Genomic DNA, 22,387 nt, shown 5'->3' with positions numbered 1-22,387 from the left:
GGTTTCTTTTTGAGGTCATGAAAATATTCTGCAGTTGTGGAGATAGTTGTACGTATCTGAACATACTAAAAAGTCATTGAATTATATATTTCACATCAGTAAATTATATGGAATGTGAATTATATCTCAATAAAGCTGCTTTTGAAAAGAGCCTATTGGATGATTGTTCACTGACTAGTATTTATGACTTACGCATTGCTGAGGCCAGATGAGATGAGGGAATAGAGAGGAAAGTAAAGAGAAGTGAGTGCAGTGGCTATCAGGAAATTTTTTTCTCTTGCACTTATTTGGAGAGCAATCAGATAGATGTGATTCTTGATTCTGAAGACAAGCAACTCGTGTACATTTTGATACACTACTTTCTGTTTAAGTTTGCCTAACTACAATGGAATTTTTCTCTAATTTTATAAATAAAGGCCTGAATATAATCTCTTTTCTTTTGCTTTCCCTCCCACCTCGTTTATTCTTTACAGGGAGTTTACACTGGGAGAGTACTTACCCTTCAAGAATTATTGATCCAAGTTGGGAAGTTAAATGCTGAAGCTGTTAGAGGTCAGTGGGCCAATCTTTCATGGGAATTGCTTTATGCCACCAATGATGATGAGGAACGTTATAGTATACAAGCTCATCCACTACTTTTAAGAAACCTTACAGTACAAGCGGCTGATCCTCCCCTGGGATATCCAATTTATTCTTCAAAACCTCTCCATATACATTTGTTTTAGAACCCATTTTAACTTGTATTGTGAGCAAATGAGATGTCTAGAAAATTAACAATATGATTCCTCATAACTTCACTGGACTTCTCTCTCTCCTCCCACAAGTCAGATGCCTAAGAAAAGCTAAGCTCTATAAAGTTGATTCTCTTAGGTATCTTAATGGTTTAAAACAACAACTTTATGTCTAACATAAAAGTTAAAATTAGTTGGCCAATATTTGTGCCCTATTGAGTGTGGTAGGCTTTGGTAAATATAAAACATTTGTGTAAGATAATATAATGAATTTTTTAATGCTTTCTTAAATGTATAAGTGACTGCCCTTAGTCAACAACTATGTAATTTTTACATGCTTAAAAGATACACATATCAGTGTTTTTAAGTCAAGATAATGGATCCTACTGAAGGTTACATAATGTATATATATTTATTTGAAATATTAAATTTTATAGTATTTTCAAACTTTGTGCTATTTTATTTTAATATTTAACATGGTCTGTTTCCATATAATCTATTCATTTTCTTTTCATATACTTCAATTCAGAAACCTTAAAAATTTTCAATAAAATCTCTTCCAAAAAAATCTTTCTTTTTTTCCCCAAGTATCCTTTTGATATGTTTGAAAGGAAAAGGTCATCCCATTCATCATGTGAATACTCACAGGATCAGCAACATTAAGGTAATCTGATTATGACTGTTAGAGGCCATTCTGTAGATCTGGCTCCTCATGCATTTCTTTTCAACTGAATATACGGCTTCTGAAGAACGACTTATCCAGTAGGACTACCAGTTACTAGTGTCTTAAGGTGTTTGAACTAAAGGCAGAAAGAGATGGGAGAAAATTTTTCATAATGTGATCAGGCTTTTATTTTCACCCTTTTGCTGCTTAGAACTTTTTACAGGTACTTATAAGGAGGATGAACAATGAATCTGCATCATTTGGGACATGAATTTCCTCTACACCTTATTTATTTCCGTCTATAGTACCCGTTATTTAATCTGTAGTAGCCTCCTGAGTAGGTAGTACAGTAATATATTCTCTTTAGTAATGATTGAAATTATTTGAAATGTACCAATTAGGTTTTTATTACTATTACTCCTTTATTAAGTGGAACACTTCAATACAGCAGTGTTAAAGGATAGCTTTTTGGACTAATTTCAATTAATGAATTCACGAGATTCGTGTGTTAAGTCATTTTGGGGGAAGCAATATAGTATAGTTAATAAGATAGGGTTTGGTGTTACATCTGAGTTCAGATCTCAGGCTTATGATTTATGTAACAGATTTATTAGCTGGAAAATTACATATATATACCTTTTTGTCACCTAGGGGAATTTTCTCATATCATTAAAAACACTAGTTATCAGTTTTAATGACTGTATAACATTGATAGATATGACAGATTATTAGACTGTCCCCCAAATAATGGGCATCTTAAGTTGTTTAAAGATTTTCAGTATTATAATAGTGCCAAGCCATGCTTTCCCTTTACCATGAATTTTTCTCAAACTACCGCCATGTCCCTCCATTTCTTTTCATGGCCAAGTTTCCTCATCTTCATTCACTTGTCAAAACATTCCAGTCTGGATTCCATCTCTACTATCCCCCCAGATAAAGAAAGTTTTTATTAAAGTCATTGTTTACCTTCATACTGTCAAACCAACTACAGCTGGCCCTTGAACAACGTGGGTTTGAACTGTGCAGGTCCACTTGTACATGGATTTTTTTCAGTAGTAAATACTAAGATACAAAGTCGATTGAATCCACAGATAAGGAGGAACCACGGATACAGAGGGCCCACTCTAAATTATATGCAGATTAAAACCCCAGCACTATTCGAGGGTCAACTATAGTTACTTTTATATTCTCGTCTTATTTGTTTTCTAAGTAGCATTTGACACATTTGACAACTCCTTGAATTTTTTTCTTTTGGGCTTCCCTGACACTACATTATCTTCATTTTCTTCCTGTCTCCCTGACTACTCCTTCTCAATCACCTTTGCTGCTTTTCCTTTTCCACCTGACATCTAAATTTTGGAATTTCTTAACAACTGGTTCAGGCCCCCTCTTCTTACTCTACATTTCACCACAGACAATTCTCATTCACTCCCAAGACCTAAAATATCATCAATAAGTCGATGATGTTCAAATACATGTACTCAACCTCTCTTCTTAGCACTGAACCTGTATGTGTAACTATTTATCTCCATCTCATATATTCAAAATATCTGACCTGATTGAACTTGCCCTAATACCAGCTTTTCTGACTTCTACCTTAGTACTGCCTAGGTAATTCACATGAGACATCTCACAGAGAATTAGGAAAGCTGGGCAAAATAATATTTTTAAGTCTGTTTAAAGGTATCAGAGAACCAAGAAGACAGTGAAGAATTATATCACCAACCAAGATCCAAGGCAAAATGAAACTTAAGAGACCTGAGCTCAGCATTTGAGCTGCTTTTCTTCTAGGAATATTTGCCAATTAAGGAAGAGGTGGCTGAGAAGATAACACTTTTGGCAGACTTGCTACTAAGTTAGAGGGTTAAAAAATGGAGTCCAGGGCTCTCCAAAGAAAGAGGGTGAACAAAAAAAATAGATACATTTTCAATCTTTTCAATCTCTAAAACTGGATTAAGGTGACCCTGGATTTGTAGTGTACCTAGCTAATACCCAGAGCAAATGTACATCTTCTCTGGACCTTTTAAGTTATTTTTATAATTTTTCATATTTATGTTGGACCATCTAAAATAAAGCACCTGAGGAGATAAGACAACATGAGCCAAATCCAAGAGAAACAACAGACAATAGGAACAAACCCACAGGGGTTTATAACTGGAGGCTTTTTCCTCTTAATCCCCTTCACCTATTTTGCCCCCTACCCCACAATAATCACCCGTGTTTTCTCTGTGGCTGCGTGTCTGTTTTTTGTTTTCTTTTTTTTTTGCAGTACGCGGGCCTCTCACTGTTGTGGCCTCTCCCGTTAAGGAGCACAGGCTTCGGACGCGCAGGCTCAGTGGCCATGGCTCACAGGCCCAGCCGCTCCGTGGCATGTGGGATCTTCCCGGACCGGGGCACGAACCCATGTCCCCTGCATCGGCAGGCAGACTCTCAACCACTGCGCCACCAGGGAAGCCCTTGTTTTCTTTTTTTTAAATTACACATATTAGTGAGATCATGTGGTATTTTTCTTTGACATATTTCACTTAGCATAATACCCTCTAGATCCATCCATGTTGTATCAAGTGGCAAGATTTCTTTTTTTAATGGCTGAGTAATATTACATTTTATATAAATACACAACATCTTCTTTATTCATCAATGGACACTTAGGTTGCTGCTGAGATTCTCAATCTTGTGTTTTATATCTTTAAATATACCAAACATAATTTTCAAGCCTGTGTTTAATAATTCCATTATCTGGGATCCCCTATGGACAAAAGGAGCACTATCTTCTGTGCACATAAATTTAAGTATATGTAAACAGAATTGTTATAGTCATCATTTACTTTCTTCACTCATCACCGTGCTTCTAGGATATATCCATCTTGCCATGTATGCATTTATTCCATTGCTTTTACTTGCTGTACCTCATGGTATCACTCCACCATTTACACCTTCCCCATTTCCCAAAGATAGCCACCGGGGTGGTCTTCAACTTCTCCACCAACTATTCCAGTTATTTTATGGGTGTTACCTTGTCTATAGGTAAACTGTGAACTGCTTATACATAAGAACCATGTTCTTCTTCCCCTGTTCTTCTCCCTTCTATTATGGCCTATGCATGTTTTCTACTATAAGGTGCTAAAGATTAAAGTAAAATTAATGATAATAACTAAAATAAGAAGTTGCCAATGGAATCTTCCTGAGCTGAATTTAACCCAGGCTTTACCCCTTACGAGCTCTGTGACCTTGGGAAAGTAACACCTACTTGCTTTGGTCATTTCTTTCTTCATCTATTAAGGTGGATAATACCACCTACCTTAGAGGGCTGTTATGAGAAATAAGTGAATTAACTAATTACAAAGCACCTCAGTACAGCAAATGACATATAATAGATTTTTAATAAATTATGGCTGCTATGAGTCCTACCTACAGCTTCAAATTCCAGACATTTGTACCTGTCAGCTCTTCCAAGAGAGTGTAAGCACCTTGGAAGCATGCCATTTCAGACACTTCTTTATATCTGCCCATGCCCCAGCACTCTGCTTCATGTAATATTCCATGCATTTATGCTAAATGGATTACTGTAATTCTTTGGTTGGCATTCTGCTAACCTAGATTTTAAGCATACATGCTAGAGTATGTTAAAATGCTCGTTAATCCAGGAATGTAGTATGTATTAATACACTTATTGCAAGACTCCTGGCAATCTTATTTATTACACATTGAAAGGAAAGTTGTATCTATTAAGAAGTAAAATCACAAATAAGTCTTCAGTGCATAAGAAAATTGCTGTTGTTATGTTTTCCGTTTCTCTTTCCATTGGCTTGAAAAATGCAAGTACTCCTTCACTGATATTTTGTCTTCCAGATTTTAAAATAAGAGGAATCTGCATCCTATAACAGAATGACAGAAACATGAATCAGTCTCTTCTACCCCGGTTTTTGACAATTTCTTCTGTTTTGAGGAGCTATATCATTATGATTCACTGTTGAGAATCCTTATAAAACCTGGGCAAATGCTTAAGTCAGAATAAAAATCATAGCCAAAATTCTAGATCTACACAAAAATATCTCTAATGGGCTTAGCATAGTTATTTCCCTGTCATTTGTTAGCATCTGACTATGCCATTTCATAAATGCTGAAATTTCTATTATTACTCTTCTGGATCAGCATGTCATACCTACACTGACTTGCCTTAGTAAATACAAAGAACAGTGTCTTTAGAATTAAAATAATTGACAGACAACTTCAAAATCTTTTGTGGACTTTGAGTACATTGCTTAAAGAGTAAAACAAGGCAACTCAGTCTCTAAGAGGTGACATTTCATTTGGGAAGATATCCATTTACCACTTTCAAGAATTTGCACTAAATAAGACATAAATTATAACACAAAATTCAATGCAATTCTTTATGCCTAAAATTAATAACGATTCATCAAAACAAAGTTCCAGACATAATGTTCCTACCTTAAATGACAGAAACAAATTCAAGTATTATCAACAAGTACATTTAGTTTGGGATAATACTGGCATCTCTTAACTTAGATGCTTATAAACAAATTTCAATAAGGAGATGGATATATACAATACAAAATAACAGTGGGGAGGAAAGAAGCAAGGAGGAGAGAATTAAGTAAAAAAAAAAAAAGAGGAACAACTTTTAAAAGTTTCTAGGGTTTTGTGTAAAGAATAAGGTATATCTCAGAAATGGTTTTGGGAAATGAAAGGATGCCCAGTTTATCATAAAGTGATAAAGCAGTAAGACCACGTAATAAGCAATATTTTAAAGATGTCGGTAGGAAGAGAGAGGTCATTATTTTTAGCAAATGTGAGATGTAATGAAGTGCCTAGATTTGCTGAGTGATGTTTATATCTTGCAGTTAGGTATTCTGTAAACAAAAAAAAATCCTTCTTACGGACATTCCTGAAAGAACAGCTGCTACACTGGGACTGAAACTCTAGCCCCTAGTCCTTCTTTGCCCTCTGAAACAATTATTTCTATAATGCATTCTCTCTCTGCCATATTATTTAACTCTTTGATCTTTACTGTTTGCTGAATATCCTCCTGCCATCAAAACAAAAGCATTAACAGCTAATACTTAATAATCATAACACTCCACGGTATGTTTTAAGAGCTTTCCACATACTAACTTATTTACTCCCCATAACAGTCCTATGCCTAGGTGCTATCAGTAGTCTCCATTTTGTAGATGGGGAGACTGAGAGAGAAGTAACTTGCCTGGGGTCATGGGACGAGTATGGGGTAGAGCTGGGATTTCAACCTAGGTAGACCGGCACCAGGCTCCATGCTCTTAACCAGGATGCTGTGTCACCTCTTTAGTAAGGTGGCCTTTCCCTCTCAACTCTTATCCATCACTGGGCACAATGCCACTATATCTGCTGTCCTCTAAATTTCAAACCCAGTTGTAATATTTGATGAAGCTCTACCTTCGGAACCATCCCACACTACCAAGTCCCAGTGTTGGGACTTAATGTTACCAAAACACTTATAAATGTTTTGGCCCAAAGCAAACTAGTTAGTAGAAAATGAATAGCCCCCTTCATGATTTTTCAAGCTCTAGACATGTTAGTGCATATTGAAAGTTTTAGAACCTTTAAGTCTCTTTAAGTATTTTGTTTTCTTTTGTTTTTTGCTTTTTTCACTAATTCATTTTCACCGTCCTGCAAAAAGCTGGAACAAATGTCTAACAATTTGTGATTGCTTAAATAGTGGTAGGTTATATAATGATACAAATGGTATGATCCCATTTTATAATTCTCCTTATATACAATCCCTGCTAACATTTCTAAAAGAAGGTAGTAATCACTGAAAGAAATACTTTAACAGTAAAAACCATCCACAGAAATAATGCTTCTTTGCATAATCATATCTATATGATCTATAATTTTTAGCTTAACTCATTACATATCCTGTGCTGTTTATACATTAAACTCTTTTGATGGTCACAATTTTCTCAGAAATAGTTTATAACATTCCTTACTTTTCTGGAAGAATGAGTGCTGAAAGAATGAGCGATCAGCGTATTTTCCTAGACACATCTCAGATGTGCAAAGTGCTTCTGGAACAAAGTCAAAGGAACCAGCACTACATGTAAGAGTGCATCTCTTTTAATAGTGTGGAAGTGCTTTGACGGAGGTAGGCACAGGGCTGAGGTACACCAAGTCCTGGGGAGAAATGGGAGGGGAGGCCAGGTATCAACCCAAGGAGGTGACACTTGTAGGATGTAAACTTGTAAGATGGGTTGGAGTTTGTGGGGACACATGGTAGAGAAAAAGCATTTTGGCCCATACACTAGCCAAACAGTAAGTATAGAAGAAAAAATGGCAATCCTTGATTTGATTTTACCTTGTAGAAAACTTTCTCCAAGACCAGTAGTAATTTATAGTAAACCAACAGATATGCATGGGGGAATGGAAAACTTTCTATACCTTTTGTATTTATATCATGAGGTTGGTGGAAGGTTAGTTTTCAAGCACTAGAAGATGTCATACTTTCCTACAAGACGGATATGTATTCAGAAATGTATAAATCGGTCTTACCACACCATTCTTAAAGTTCTCAATCCTTTTCTTCCCTAATTTGTCGGTTATCCACCAGGCCCAGGTTGGCATATACTGCCACAAATATGCCATTAACAAAAAAGGCTGATCCGCGATCCAAACTTCCTTCAAATCATTGGCCATGCTGATTAACATCAGCTGCACACAACGACTGGCTGCCATCTTGTGGGACTGATCTGCATTGCTGCCTGTAGTCTAAGAAAATTTTGAAAAATTAGTGAGGGATGTGTATTTATCCAAGTTATCTCACAGAACTTTTAGGCTAGAAAGGACCCAGAAGACATCTAGTTGAGTGACTCCTTTAAAGTGGCCTCATGCCCCTTAGGAGTCCCCACAGGTACTAATGGGTTCCTATAAGCTATTTGTAATATTTCAAAAAGCCTAATGGAATTCATACACTTAACCAGATAAGATTGTGCAGGCTAACTACAAGATAAAAGTTCTCTGCTTTTAATTAGAATTGTACCGTCTTAAAGTACTTAATGATAATTCCATGTCACTTAGTAAAAAATTTTAAATTAATACATAGAAATTCTATAAAATATGGAGTCCATGAGGATGAAATGGAGGAAGAAGATAAAAGCGGTTTCTTGGTATTGAACAAATCTGGTACTGCTACTCTAGTTAACCCACTACCATTCTACAAATAAACTGAGGCCCAGAAAGGCAGTAACTTACCTGTGCTCACACAGATCATTTAGTAGTAGCCAGTTCTATATTCCAAGTCCCTTGATTCCTATAATAGAGTGCTTATTCTATTTTACCATAGTGCCTCCACAGAAAATGTGAAAATGTAAACTGTATATATAAACATTTACATAGAAGCATATATAGATTTATATCTCAGTAGAAATATTAGTGGAGAAGAAGGAAAATTTCATGGCCTTTAGAGGGATTTTTGTATTAGTGAGTGATACTGGATTCTTCATGAGACATTCACTATTCATTTGATAGATCACATGTGTAATCTATGAGCTGAGGGAAGCACAGGCCTGGGTGAGGCTAACCTAAAATTAGTACAACTCAACAAGCTTTTTTCTAAGCTCCTTCATCATAATCCCTTTTTAAAATCCCAGTAAGATTTAATGTACCAAAATTCAGCCACACAGAACCTTTCAGTGTTGCTATAATTTGTGAATTGATTAAAACTGGGTTTTTAAAATACTGATAGCGCACATAATAGTGGATTACTTATTAGCAGTATCTTAGTAATTTCTTTAGCGTTTATTAAAACTGGATGCCAAAGCCCTATCAGCTAACCTTAACCATTTTCCTAATGCTGAGTTAAGTTCTGTAAAGAGTTCATAAGCAATTCTAACATGAAAACCCTGAGGCATAGTGATATGATGCCAGTGTATAACTACTAAAGCACTCAAATTATTCCCCAACTAGAAATTTTTACCTTGGTGACTTCTTCAGTTAGGGCATTCTTCACAATATTTGATTGCACAGGTCCTGGGCAAATGTTAGAAACTATTATACCTGGGTATGTAGCAAGTTCAATTCGGAGCGTATTAAAAAACCCCTAAAAGGCAAAAAAAAAAAAAAGCAAGTAAAATTAAATACAGACACATATCTCATGTTTACTAATAGCATGGAATTACTTTTCTTCAACTTTTTTGTTTCTTTTTTCTTTGCGATACGCGGGCCTCTCACTGTTGTGGCCTCTCCCGTTGCGGAGCACAGGCTCCGGACGCGCAGGCTCAGCGGCCATGGCTCATGGGCCCAGCCGCTCCGCGGCATGTGGGATCTTCCCGGACCGGGGCACGAACCCGTGTCCCCTGCATCGGCAGGCGGACTCTCAACCACTGCGCCACCAGGGAAGCCCCTTTTCAACTTTTTATAAAGGACAACAGCAGCAGAAAATATGTTCTGAAATGCCTGAGTAAAGGATAGGAAATGTAATTACGCAAGATGAGGCATTTTTAAGTGTAAGACTGAAGGCAATCTAGAAGAGGCATTCTCAGCTCTTTCCAGGTATGAATGGTTCATCCCCGCATTGGCAGTGGCAGCTCGTGCCACCAGTGATTTAGCACTGAATAAGTGAGAGACTACCCCTGGAGAGTCTGATACACCCTCCCACCTAGTCGCCGCCAGCTCCCCACTCCAAAAGGGTTGCATGTTCTCCATTGAGCATCACTGAGGCTGGGTTTCTTTTTCTCCCTCGAAGTGGCCTAAAGTGCAGATGTTGGGGCAAGGGGGAGCAAGCGGGGATTAGTACTAAACCGAAACTATCATAGAGGAAAGTTCAACCTTTTCAATTACTATTTGAATAGATAATTAGTTTCAGCAAAGATTTATATTTTGGGGGTAGTAAGAGAGTACACAGCTAGTTAAAAATGTAATATGATTGCTTACTCAATGGCTTTTGTAAAAACAAGCTGGACCCTCTAGACTTACAGGATACTGCCCATTTCTAAACCAAATAGGGAGTAAACATCTACATCCCTTCATCTCCTCTCTAAATCAGGAAATATTCCAAGACTACATTGTGATAAACTGAATTAACTGAAAAGCCTAAGCAGCTAACCCAGGGTACATTCATTTATGATCCAATAACATCAAACAGTTACCAGCCTTTAATGCTGATGCCTAACAAACACAGGGTCTTTGAGGGTTCACGCTGTCAGAGACTAATACAGTGCCTGACTGATGGACAGGAAAAAAGGCTTCATGAATGAACTCCTGCACCCTTAACCTTCTGCCACTGTAAGCAAAAGAAGGGAGAGGACACCATGAAAGCCAATACACCAGACACGAAAACCTCTCCTTGTTTGAAATCACATCTAGTATAGTGTGTGAACCTCTGAATGACAAATAAGTTCACTCTCTAGCTTGCTGGGTATCGGGGAAGGAAATGTGCTCTTCAAAAAGAGCCTCCTGGTCTCAGTGTTCAGCTACTGGTATAACCAGAGTCTCAACCTGCCACATGGTATCAGATGATCAAATCCAATAATAAAACAGTGAGTCTTGGAGGGCAGGCCAGACAACTCATATTGTGTTTGACTGAAAGCATCCTGCATGTCTCATGAGACACTAAGTGTGAAACAGATGGGGTGGCCAACTTCCCTCATCTGCCTGCCGGAGACTTGCCCAACTGCTCTGCAGGAAGTAAATGATACCCCATTACCAAATATGAGGAAATCATCACTCCCGTATTTCATTTCATCACTCTGCAACTGTCTGCTCTTCACAGCAGAAAGAGGATCCTAAGGAACCAAAGCTTCAAATTTTCATGAAACTGATGACCATTCAACTATTGCATCTCATTATTCCAACAGTGAAACATTCTACTTAAACTGACCTTCAACAGCATTAATTATAAATCATTTGTCTTTCTTAATCATTCTCCTCCTACTGGCCTTACGATTTAATTTGCTCCATGTTATAGTTTAGTAACATTTCTTATCCACTCTTGAGCCAACATTAAAAATTCATTCGTTTCTAATATTCACATCTCATAAATTATGCAAGCCAAATTAAGCTTTCTCCGAGACTCTGCCTTAACTAGATTTTCTTCTTCCAATGAAATCAGAGTAAACAGAGTCAAGGCTAGTCCCTGTAGGGATATGAAACGCAGGGCTCATCATTCAGTGGGCAGCTCCTACATCTGACATGCATGTACATTTAGAAATTCAGGTAAAATAAACACCAACAACAATGGGGAAGGAAAAAGAAGTCACAGAAATGAGCAGGACAAGTACATCCTGAAATGTGTGTAGAAGAAACAAGGGGTAGACCCCAAATTTGCCATGAAGATGTGTTAGAAACGAGGATAAGGTAAAGGGTGACATGTCAACTAGACTATACAGTTTTCAAGGGCAGGGATCATATCATATCTTATCACCTTTATACTCCCAGGACCTGTTGCAGTGCATGACACAGTGTAGGTGCTCAAGACATGTTTGCTAAATTAGGAAGAGGCATGTAAGACTCAAGTCTTTTTTAGCATCTTCTGGGTAAGTCTTCTACCCGAGATCTCCTTGGGTCTCTCTCTGTCTCCGTACATCACTACCCAGTTCCGTTGATCTCTTGCAGTGAAGGCCATATGCCCCATATACACATTCAGGTCAGTTCTATCCGAGTTCAGTTTTGGCAGCCTTACCTGAAGAGCATGTTTGCTGGCACAATATCCAGCAGAAAGGGGTGCAGATATAACACCCAGGAGGCTAGTCACAGTAACAATTTTTCCTTGCTTCCTCTCAATCATGTGAGGCAGAACACACTTTGTCAAGGACACCGTCCCTAAGTAGTTAACCTCTATTAGCTCCTTGTAGACGTCCAGGCTGGTGTCCACACACAAAGAACGCTGGGATACTCCACCATTGTTGACCAGAATGTCAATCTAATTAAAGAAAATCAGAAAAGAGGCACTTTAGAGATGACCTGTAAATGTATTGTTGGAATTCCCAGGGATGGCTGGTTATATTGTTAACTTGATGAATCAATGGAACAGGATGGTATATTTCCAGAAGTCAGCAATAAAAAAGATAAAATGAAAATCAGAATTCACCTATGGAACTAAATTCTCAACTTAAGTGACTTTTTATGGAAAATAATGTGTCACAAAAATAATAGGCACAGTGGATTTTTAGCTTCTTTTGTTCTACATGGAGGAGTTAGTATTTGTTAAGGGAGGAAAAGTTCTAATAACATAAAGCCACAGACTCAGAGATTAAGAGGCCCAACTCATGGGCCTTCATCACACTGCATGAACCCATTTGCCTAAAGCCCTTTGAATGACAGCACCATAGATGGGAATCTCTTTTGCAGCTACTTCAAAGCAAGATTCATGCACTCAAAATGCTACTTACTTTGCCAAACTCCTGGAGAACCGCTTTGGTAGCCATTTCATGGGAACTTCTGTTAGTCAGGTCAAGGGGCAAAATGAGTATATCTTTTCCTTTCAAATTGCCGTTCTCTAAATAAAGACACTTAAAAATTAATGTGGAAGTCATGTGCTATTTACATTAACATTTAACACCCACCCTACAACCACATTTGGCAATGAACTTGTTTCTGGGTGGCCCTGTGGATGAGGTTCTCTTCAGTGACCAAGAAGAGGACTGGTGGTGATATGGCAACATATCATCAGACAAAAAGCTGGGTACACAGGAAGCAGAATTCCTCTCTTCAGCTTGAATATATACAGCCTAATATTGGAACAGACTCTGGAAGAAATCAAGATTATATTACAAACTAAAAAAAGCAAAAATTTTAGAGCAATTTCTTTAGAAGTACAGAGGTACATCTGTACAACTGTTATATGACAGGTTCACTACTTGATTTTTAAGCACATTTTTAAAAATTTTATGCTGAAAATCAATAAGTTGAGTCCTCCAGTCCCATGACACATAGAAGCTTCCTTCCAGAGGCTAAGGTTTCTAGGAGGCAAACAAGGAAAAGGATACAATCCTGAAATTCGCAACCAAGAAACAAGTTGTGCTATAATGGCCCTTTCTATTTCTGTTCATCAAAAGAGCAACTGAAACTAATTTCCTTGAATAACCTTGAAATACAACAAGGTTGTGTTTCAATAAGAAAAACAAGTAAGTAGAGAAAACAAGAGGTGTAAAGGCTTTATGGGCAAAGGAGTAAATTGTGAAACAGTAACTGTTTTTTAAAAGAAATAGTTTGGACTAATGATCTGACAAAAGGAAACAGCCTTACTCCAGCTAAGAAATGCTGTTATGGTTCATTTCTGCCAGTGCAAGTCTCAACAGAGGAGGAGCAACTGCCGTTAAGAAGTGGCCCAGTTCAAAAACACAAGAAGCCTTTGAAAGCAATATCGTGAAAGAGGGCTTGTGGCCTTGGCAACTAACTCTGTTTCTGGGTGGTTAGTTCCATCAGCAAAGTGAAAGAAAGATTTTTAAAGAATGACAGGTAAATGACCCAAAAAATGGTCTACTGGAAAATTCAAAATTATTTCAGTGTAGATACTAAATGTCCCATGAGAAATAATAACTTTATTACTTGAGGCTGCTTTCACTGTGAACATAACTACACCAAAACCCAAACCGACAAAAACATTGTTGTCCTATATATATGAAAAATACTACCTCAAGTTGCATTTTTCAAACTTAATTCTATTCCGAGACTTCCCTAGTGGTCCAGTGATTAAGACTCCGTGCTTCCACTGCAAAGTGGCATGGGTACGATCCTTGGTCCGGGAACTAAGATTCCCACATGTGTGGCATTCCCCCCCCAAAAAAAATTTAACTCTATTCCTGTTTATTCCTGGTAACAAAAATCTTATACCATTTCCTATGATTTTAATATCTGATGTTTTACCAAAATGTCAATTAAATTTTTCTGGTTACATACATGTATATCATACATAAGAACCAAACTGTTCTTTCTTTAAGACAAAAGTGTAAGACATTTATCTGGTCACTAAAAATCCACTAGCATTTGAGAGAATTGATGGTCACTCCCTAATGCTAAGAACCAGTGTCAAAAAAAAAGTAGAAATGTGGCAGAAAAAAAGAAGAAAAAGGCCAGGCCAGCTAACTAAGAGATGACAAAAGGAAGAGGACTTGGATCAAAGCACGTAGAGCATTTGGAAACAGAGTCCACTGCCCAGGAGAATCCCCCTCTTCTCTCTAAAATTGCCAAATTTTGACTTTGGGTTCTGATTTACTTCTAGGAAGCACTGCTGCTCTTTTAGATGTACTTACCAAGGCATCTTCTTTTCACCCTTTCCAGCTCATGCACTCTTCTGGATGACAGCACAAGAGAAACTCCTAGTTTGGACAGCTGGTAAGCCAGCTCTTCACCAATCCCACTTGATGCTCCAGTCACCCACACCACCATATCAGTCAGCTCCCATTCTATTGAAAAAGGAGTGGGGATTGAGGGGAGAAAATAAGCTATGAGTTACATCCATAAATCAAAGATTAACCAAAGGAAAAAAGTAGTTTTAAACAATATCACTGAATATGAAGACATAATGTGTGGCGCTTAAAAATTTAAATATCCTATGTTTACAGCCTTGATTGTGGTGATGGTCTCACAGGTGTATACTTATCCCCAAACTCATCCAGTTGTATACATTAAATATGGCCAGTTTCTTATAATCATACCTCAATAAAGTGGTTTAAATTTTTTTTAATTAAATATCCTAAGAAAACACTTCCTACTTAGTGCTACAAATCACATTAGTAGCAGTTATCAACATGTTATTTTGTGTATTCTAGACTCTTGGTGAGTTTTCCAGACTTTACTTCAAGGTATAACTCCATGGTCTGACTCTAAGACTCTATTTATCTGTATATTTGATCAAGAAAAGTAAGGGTAAGTAAATAGAAAGTATCTGGATTCACATTCTCACTTTCCTTATTCATAAATGAGGGATTCAGATAAGATGATCACTAAAAGTCCCATCCAGTTTTCAATTCTATTATTCTAATTTCTTGCAAATCTGAATATACCAAGTTCTACTCTAGGGTATGGTAGAATCACCCTGGATTTTTAAAGTCATGTTTTCCCCATTTGTCAATCATATCTGATGCCTATCAACTAAAGGTTTTTAGTGCCCCCCAAATGCCTGAGCTTTCACCTTAGAAGAATCTAGTAGTTCACCCAAGAAGAAATACATATGAGCAATGAAATGTACTCTGCTTGCCCAAGTATCATCTTGTTAAAGATTGTAAAAATTGTAAAAATAAAGCAATGATGAGTGGTTTATTCTCCAGTGAAAAACTTATTTGCACTGAAGCACACGATAGCCACCGTCCATCTGAATTCATAGAGAGTCACTGTAGTGCAGTGTTCCTGTGTGCCTTGTTTATTAAAATGTGTTATTTATCAAAAATAGCAAACAAGGTTTTATTTAAGATACACCTTGCTGATTTTAGATCAGAAAAGTTAAAATCAGGAAACTAGTTTACTGTTTTAGTCAAATAATTCTAAAACCTAACTGGCGGGTAATCAGTAAGAGCTCTGGAGACTATCGGCTTAAGTTCCAGCTGTGTCACACACAGCAATGAAATGCTCCCATGTGAGAACTCGGTGCCTTAATTTTCCAAACCTGGAAAACTGAATTAATAATAAAACCTCCTTCATAGGACTGTTGAGAGAAATGAGTTAAAATGTGTAAAGCACTCAGAGCAGTGTGTGACACATACTCAGTGCTTAATAAAATGTCAACTGTAATTGTTGCTAAAATTGATTAACAAATGGACTTTTTGGCAGCAAAACACATTGTATGTTGTAATTTCTCCAGCCAGGGGCAATGGGGTTACTAACTTTAATGGCTTAACATTTTTTCATTGCTTCCTATGTGCTTAAACATATTACCTTATGAAAACCCTCACAAGGACCTTATGAAACAAGAATTATCTCAGTTTTATAGAAAAGGAAACTGAGGTTTACAGAGATTAATTTACAGCACTAGACTGTAAATTTCCTTAAGGCTAGAACCCTGACTCCCTTATTCACTGCTGTGTCCTCAGTGCATCGCACAGAGACTCGCATAGAGAAAGCACTCCATAAATCACTGTTGAATAAACACCCAAGAACCCTGGCAGAGCTAGGATAGGAGTCCAGGTATATCTAGCTCCAAAGCCCACACTGTGATCACTAGCCTACACTGACCACGTTTTAATAAGATCAATATCTTAGAACCCAACTATCTTAGCCATTCAAGGAAATGTCCTCAGGAAAGAGGTGTCATGTAAATATCTGAAGTAAGGACAGAAACATCCCAAATACTGTGTCTGGGCTACAATGCTTTCCTATCATCTTTTTTTTTTTTTTTTTGGCTGCAGCTTGAAGGATCTCAGTTCCCCAACCTGGGCCACGGCAGTGAAAGCTCCAAGTCCTAACCACTAGACCACCAGGGAACTCCCACATCTGATGTACTTTTGTGGAAAGGCTCAACTGAGCATCCTTCCTGAAGGACTTTATCAGGAATAGCAGAATGTATATTCATAGTCATTCATTGACGACTCATTGTTCCAAAGTTCTGCAATACACAAGACTCCAAGGTGAATATAATTTGTTTGTAACTATTTACTAACTAGCACAGAACTAACAAAGATTTCTTCATTTGTATACCAATATGCAAACATTATTTAAAGGCAACAATGAAAACCCACAGGCTCACATTTACCTTAGTACACCTGCAGTTCTGGCACCCTTCTTCCCACTCTGGAGAAGAAAACTTTTTTATTCAGCACCAACTTTTGTTTAACAATTCAACAGAATCTGGCATACATAACTGGCCTCCCCTAAAGAGCTTCTGAAAGCAGATTCTTGGAGTTGGAAGGACACTTAGAGTTCAACCCTCAACCCAGTTTCAGAATTCTCCCCTCAGGCTGTTGACTACGATCTACTTAATTTCCTCACAGGAAGAGTAAGCTAGTTATCTTTATCTCTGAGGCACCGGTTCCTTTTTAAGGCAAGTCTAATCATTTAAGGGGTTCAGAGATTCTTTCTTATACTGATAACTTTTTAACTTCTATGGACCAGCAGCCATTGGCAGCACTTCTGCCTTGTGGTGTCAGGAAGAATAAATCAAGCCTGTTTTGCACATGACAGTGTCTCATTTATTTGAAGACAGCTGTTATGTCCTCCCTACATCCTTTCATCTCTTGCTTCTCTAAGGCTAAACACCTCCAATTTCTGCTACCTTCCCTCAGATGACATGGCATCCGATTTCCTCACTCTTCTGCTCATACCCTCTGCACAAGCTCCAGCTGGTCAATGTTCCTACTGAAAGGAGCCGGCCAGAGCAGGACACAGGATTCCCATGGGGTCTGGACAGTTCAGAGCAAGGTGACATGACTAAATCGCTTCCCTTGTCCCTCAGAAGGGAGGCTCCGTGAGGGCCCAGGCAGTGGCTGGCTCAGTCACTGCTGTGTCCCCAGTGCCCAGCACAGAGGCCAACACAAGCAGGTATTCAGAAGACATCTGCTGTTGTTTGCAGTTTGTTCCATCAGACACTAAACATCTCCCAGGATTGCCTAATCTTTTCTGGCACTTCACAGTTGACTCACATCGAGGTTACGGCCAACTAAAATCTGAGTCTTCCTCACATGTGCTGCTGTTGAGACTTTTCCTACTCTGGACTGGTGCCATGGATTTTTCTGCATCTACATGCAATAACTAAAATTAGTCACTCTTAAATTTCACCATGTGAGATACATGCTTGGAAATGCAGAGACTATCTCCAGAAGGATACATAAAAGGCAGGAAATGGTGGTTGCCTCCAAAGAGGCATACTGGGTGGCTGGGAGACAAGGGTGGAAGAGAGCTTTACTTGTCACCACACATCCCTTTGTATTTTTAAAATTTGCCTTATGTGAGTATATTGTCTATTTTTTAAAGTGACAAAAAGTAATAAACCTATAGAGAAGAAAAAGAGGATAATTTTTTTTTAACCTTCAAAGAGTCTACCCATCTTTGCAGGCTGAGCTGTTTTGGGAACTTGAGTCTATCTTCATGTTCCTTTAACTTTTTTTCATTATCACCTCACCCCCACCCCCAGCCCCTAAATGTCTTTTTAGTCACTTTTTCCTAATAACTCCTCCAAGACATTTTAATTTCACAGGTATACTGTACATCTGTTTATGTATTTACATATATCTATCTTGCTTTACACATAAAAGGAGTTCTATAACGTTTACTCTTCAGTCAATGCAGGTTTAAGAATGGTGAACTTTAAAAATTAAGTTAAAAGTTAAGTTAAAATTTAAAAGCTATTAACATTTAACTTTACAACTGTAAACTTACAAAAGTTATTTTGCTAAATAACTTGTAATGTATTTACTTAAATTGTAATGTATTATATTACATATGTAAATTGGCAAATTATACAGCTACATAATAATAGCAAAGTAATTAAATGTATTAAAAAACCCTTCAAAACTGATACTTTTCCAGCAAAAGTAAGACACTGAAAAAACTAAATGAATTTCTTAAAAATTACCTTTAGCCACCTTAACTTTTACTTGATATGTTAAAATAACTTTTCATTTAACTAGCTGCTAGATATTGTCAACATTTTTCCTTTTCAGCACTTGACATTATCAGTTGAATAACTTTTATAGAATAATAAAATATAAGATATTTTTATGGAATTCTCAAAGTCCAATTTAACACAAAAGCACTGAGGATCAAACACAAACATCCACAAAGCAGCCAATAGGCACATGCATTCCATCTGTTGAGATGGAGCAAACGACTAAGAGAAAGTCTACCAATCACAGCCATCTATTTACCATAGTTCTGTAGCCCTGATCTTGCACATGTGTTATGTATTTTCCATGAACTCAATGTCAGCCCTACACATGCTATACCCCCAAAAAACCCAAGAAGAAAAATGAACTACTAAGGAATAATATTTTGTTGGATAGAGATGAGCTTTGGAGGGGCATAAAACATTGTACCATCTAAGAATTTTTTCTGTCCCCAAGAACCAATTCTCACCCCTGTGTAAGTGATATGGCTCCTCTCCCCTCCCTGGCTCCAGTTTTTGGGGTTTTTTTTTTTTAACAGTTTTAATGGAGTATAATTGCTTTACACTGTTGTGTTAGTTTCTGCAGTACAGCAAAGTGAATCAGCCATATGTATACATATATCCCCATATCCTCTCCCTCTGGAGCCTCCCTCCCACCCTCCTTATCCCACCCCTCTAGGTCATCACAAAACATTGAGCTGATCTCCCTGTGCTAGGCAGCAGCTTCCCACCAGCTACCTATTTTACATTTGGTAAGGTATATATGTCAGTGCTACTCTCTCACTTCGTCCCAGCTTCCCAACCCCGCCTCGCCCCCCCCACCGCCACGCCGTGTCCTACAGTCCGTTCTCTATATCTGCATCTCTATTCCTGCCCTGCCACTAGGTTCATCATTACCTTTTATTTAGATTCCATATATGTGCGTTAGCATACGGTATTTGTTTTTCTCTTTCTGACTTACTTCACCCTGTATGACAGACTCTAGGTCCATCCACCTCATTACAAATAACTCACTTTCGTTCCTTTTTATGACTGAGTAACATTCCATTGTATATATGTGCCACATCTTCTTTATCCATTCATCTGTCAATGGACATTTAGGTTGCTTCCATGTCCTCCTGGCTATTGTAAATAGTGCTGCAACGAACATTGGGGTACATGTCTCTTTTTGAATTATGGTTTTCTCAGGGTATATGCCTGGCTCCATTTTTAAAGCATACTAGTTATCACTTCCAAGCAAACCTCCTCACATAATTTGGATAGTTTCATACAGGAAACTAGGTCCAGGGAAATCCCACTTCCCCCCTGGCCCTTACAGATCCAAAGCCTAGCTCTGGGTAGTCTATTGAATTTCTCTGAGCATTAGTTTCCCTATCTGGAAAATAAGCTTAAGAGTCACTGAAAAGGTGACCTGTCATGTGTGAAAAGGGCCTAGCCCAGTGCTTAGCACATAGAATGCGTTTAGTAAACGACCATCAAATATTAAGCAGGGCAAAGATAAAAGTGAGACAGGCAGAACGCCTTTTAGTATGCCAGTAATGATCTTCCTCCAGGCAAAACGCCAATCCAGTTCTTTCTATGGTTATACTTTTATCCCAGTGAGTAAGCAGGTATGTGGGTGACTCTGGATTACCTCAAATTTAATTTCGCTACTCTGAGTAGAGTGAGAAATGGCAGATAAACAACCGCACAAAGTAGCCTCAAAAGGAGTCTCCTTTACGAACGCACTTTCTCAAAGTATTGTCCTCCCACGCTGCATTTGAATCCCTGGGAGCGGGGTTGAGAATTCTGAGATCTGTGGGCACCCCACAATGCTCTCTTATGCTGGCAACCAGGGAAGTCCATATGGACCAGGACAGAAGACAAAAGGCCCCGGACCCTTCCTCCCCGAACCGCAGCCCCGGGGAAAGACGCAGCCTCGCTTCCCGGAAGCTCCACGCCACCCTTCGCGAGGGACGCAAAGGCAGCGGAAATCGGACCGCACGAAGCCCGGCCTCCCACTCCGGAAAGGCGACTGTGGGTCCTCACCTGGGCGTCGCCCCTGCCACTCGGCCCACAGCAGGGTCAGGTCGCCGTCGGCCCGCAGGAAGCGTAGCAGCTGCACCACGAGAGCGAGCAGCGCGCACAGCGCCAGCAGCCAGAGCAGCAGGTTCCAGCTCATCGCGGCCGCGCGCGCCCTGCTACGTAGGACGAAGGCCGACAGACCAACAGAGCCACCGCCCTAGTCTTAAGCCGCGCGGCAGCGGTCGTGCCTCAGCGCCGCCGCCTCCGCCGCCGCCGCGCCCGCCCCCGGCCCGGGCCCGCCCAGAGATCCGGCAGAAGGGAGGAGTGGTCAGGTGCTCCCAGACCGGCTCCCCGCCGGCCGGGAGCCGACCCTCGGCTGCGCGCGTTGGGCGTGGGCAATGCCGGACCAGCGCCCAGCCCGGCGATCGCTGCCCAGGTTTTGCCTGCTTGTGCTCCTAATAAGGGGTTGCAGTAGGAACAGACGGCGTGGATGACTTAAGCACTTGGCGATACTCCTGTTGGTACGGTAGTTACAGCATTTATAATCTCAAGAACGATTCTTTTACAGTTGTTTTGCGGGCAAATAGTTTTCGAAGCTCAGGAGGAGCACAAATATTCCAACCTATGAATTCGACCTCCTCCTCCCCCTTGTTATCTTTCTTTCTTTAACTAGATGAACCCAACAAACCGTCAATTTGTTTCCACCCCACGCCACCCCCACCCCCTCACCGAATTAACCCAGTGGCTGAGTAAGACTGGCCCCGTGTCCACCTAAATTTGGAAAGCACCTTGAAAAGTGACCCTGGCCCCATTGCTGAATGAGAAAGTGCAGGTTGGGCAACTTGAGTCTAGTGCTAGGAGCACGGACTGGGGACTTGAGCCAACTCAGTTGGAGTCCGGGTAGCTGAGCCCTCAGTGACCCTGAGTAAATTTTTTCCTTATCTGTACCCACAAAGAATATGTAATTTTTTAAAACAAATTTATTTATTTATCTTTGGCTGCGTTGGGCCTTCTTTGCTGCGCGCGGGCTTTTCTCTGGTTGCGGTGAGCGGGGGCTACTCTTCGTTGTGGTGCGCCGGCTTCTCATTCTGGTGGTTTCTCTTATTGAGGAGCACAGGCTCTAGGCGCACGGGCTTCAGTAGTTGTGGCACGTGGGCTCTAGAGCGCAGGCTCAGTAGTTGTGGCACACGGGCTTAGTTGCTCCGCGCATGTGGGATCCTCCCGGACCAGGGCTCGAACCCATGTCCCCTGCATTGACAGGCAGATTCTTAACCATTGTGCCACCAGGGAAGCCCAAGAATATGTAATTTAAATGAGAAAAATGCCTGTGAGAGGAGCACAGTGGCTCATATGCAGTAATTATATTCATTCTTTTGTAGTTATTAGAATTAATTATTATTATTATTTATTGTTTCTATTATAATTATCATTTCTTAGACTCCAACCTGAAAGGTGAGGGCT

General features: G+C 39.3%; 2 protein-coding genes across 8 annotated transcripts in view; one reads left to right on the top strand and one right to left on the bottom strand.

The window, feature by feature from the left end:
• Positions 1–1,178, top strand: part of PCNX4 (pecanex 4) — a 42,570-nt gene extending 41,392 nt beyond the window's left edge. For all 6 annotated transcript variants that reach the window (XM_067734374.1, XM_067734365.1, XM_067734392.1 and 3 more), the window contains one exon: positions 474–1,178. In XM_067734374.1, coding sequence (XP_067590475.1) covers positions 474–725 — 252 coding nt within the window. In that variant the 3' untranslated portion in view covers positions 726–1,178. The remainder of the gene's footprint in view (positions 1–473) is intronic.
• A 2,089-nt stretch (positions 1,179–3,267) lies between these two features.
• On the bottom strand, positions 3,268–21,349 carry DHRS7 (dehydrogenase/reductase 7). 2 transcript variants are annotated; one of them, XM_067734479.1, is made up of 7 exons: positions 20,951–21,343; positions 14,640–14,792; positions 12,777–12,883; positions 12,068–12,307; positions 9,365–9,487; positions 7,942–8,157; positions 3,268–5,273 (listed from the first exon to the last, which is right to left on the bottom strand). In XM_067734479.1, the coding sequence occupies exons 1-7, from the start codon at positions 21,081–21,083 to the stop codon at positions 5,226–5,228; spliced, it is 1,020 nt and encodes a 339-aa protein (XP_067590580.1). In that variant the 5' UTR covers positions 21,084–21,343; the 3' UTR covers positions 3,268–5,225. The 2 variants fall into 2 exon arrangements, with proteins under 2 accessions (XP_067590580.1, XP_067590571.1); XM_067734470.1 differs by lacking the exon at positions 3,268–5,273 and adding an exon at positions 5,873–7,566 and having other exon boundaries at positions 20,951–21,349.
• Between the last annotated feature and the right edge of the window lie 1,038 nt (positions 21,350–22,387).

The sequence above is a fragment of the Pseudorca crassidens genome, chromosome 1, assembly GCF_039906515.1.
Source record: "Pseudorca crassidens isolate mPseCra1 chromosome 1, mPseCra1.hap1, whole genome shotgun sequence".
Taxonomy (NCBI): domain Eukaryota; kingdom Metazoa; phylum Chordata; class Mammalia; order Artiodactyla; family Delphinidae; genus Pseudorca; species Pseudorca crassidens.
The sequence above is the reverse complement of the archived record's forward strand: the minus strand, read 5'-3'. Positions and strand labels throughout refer to the sequence as shown.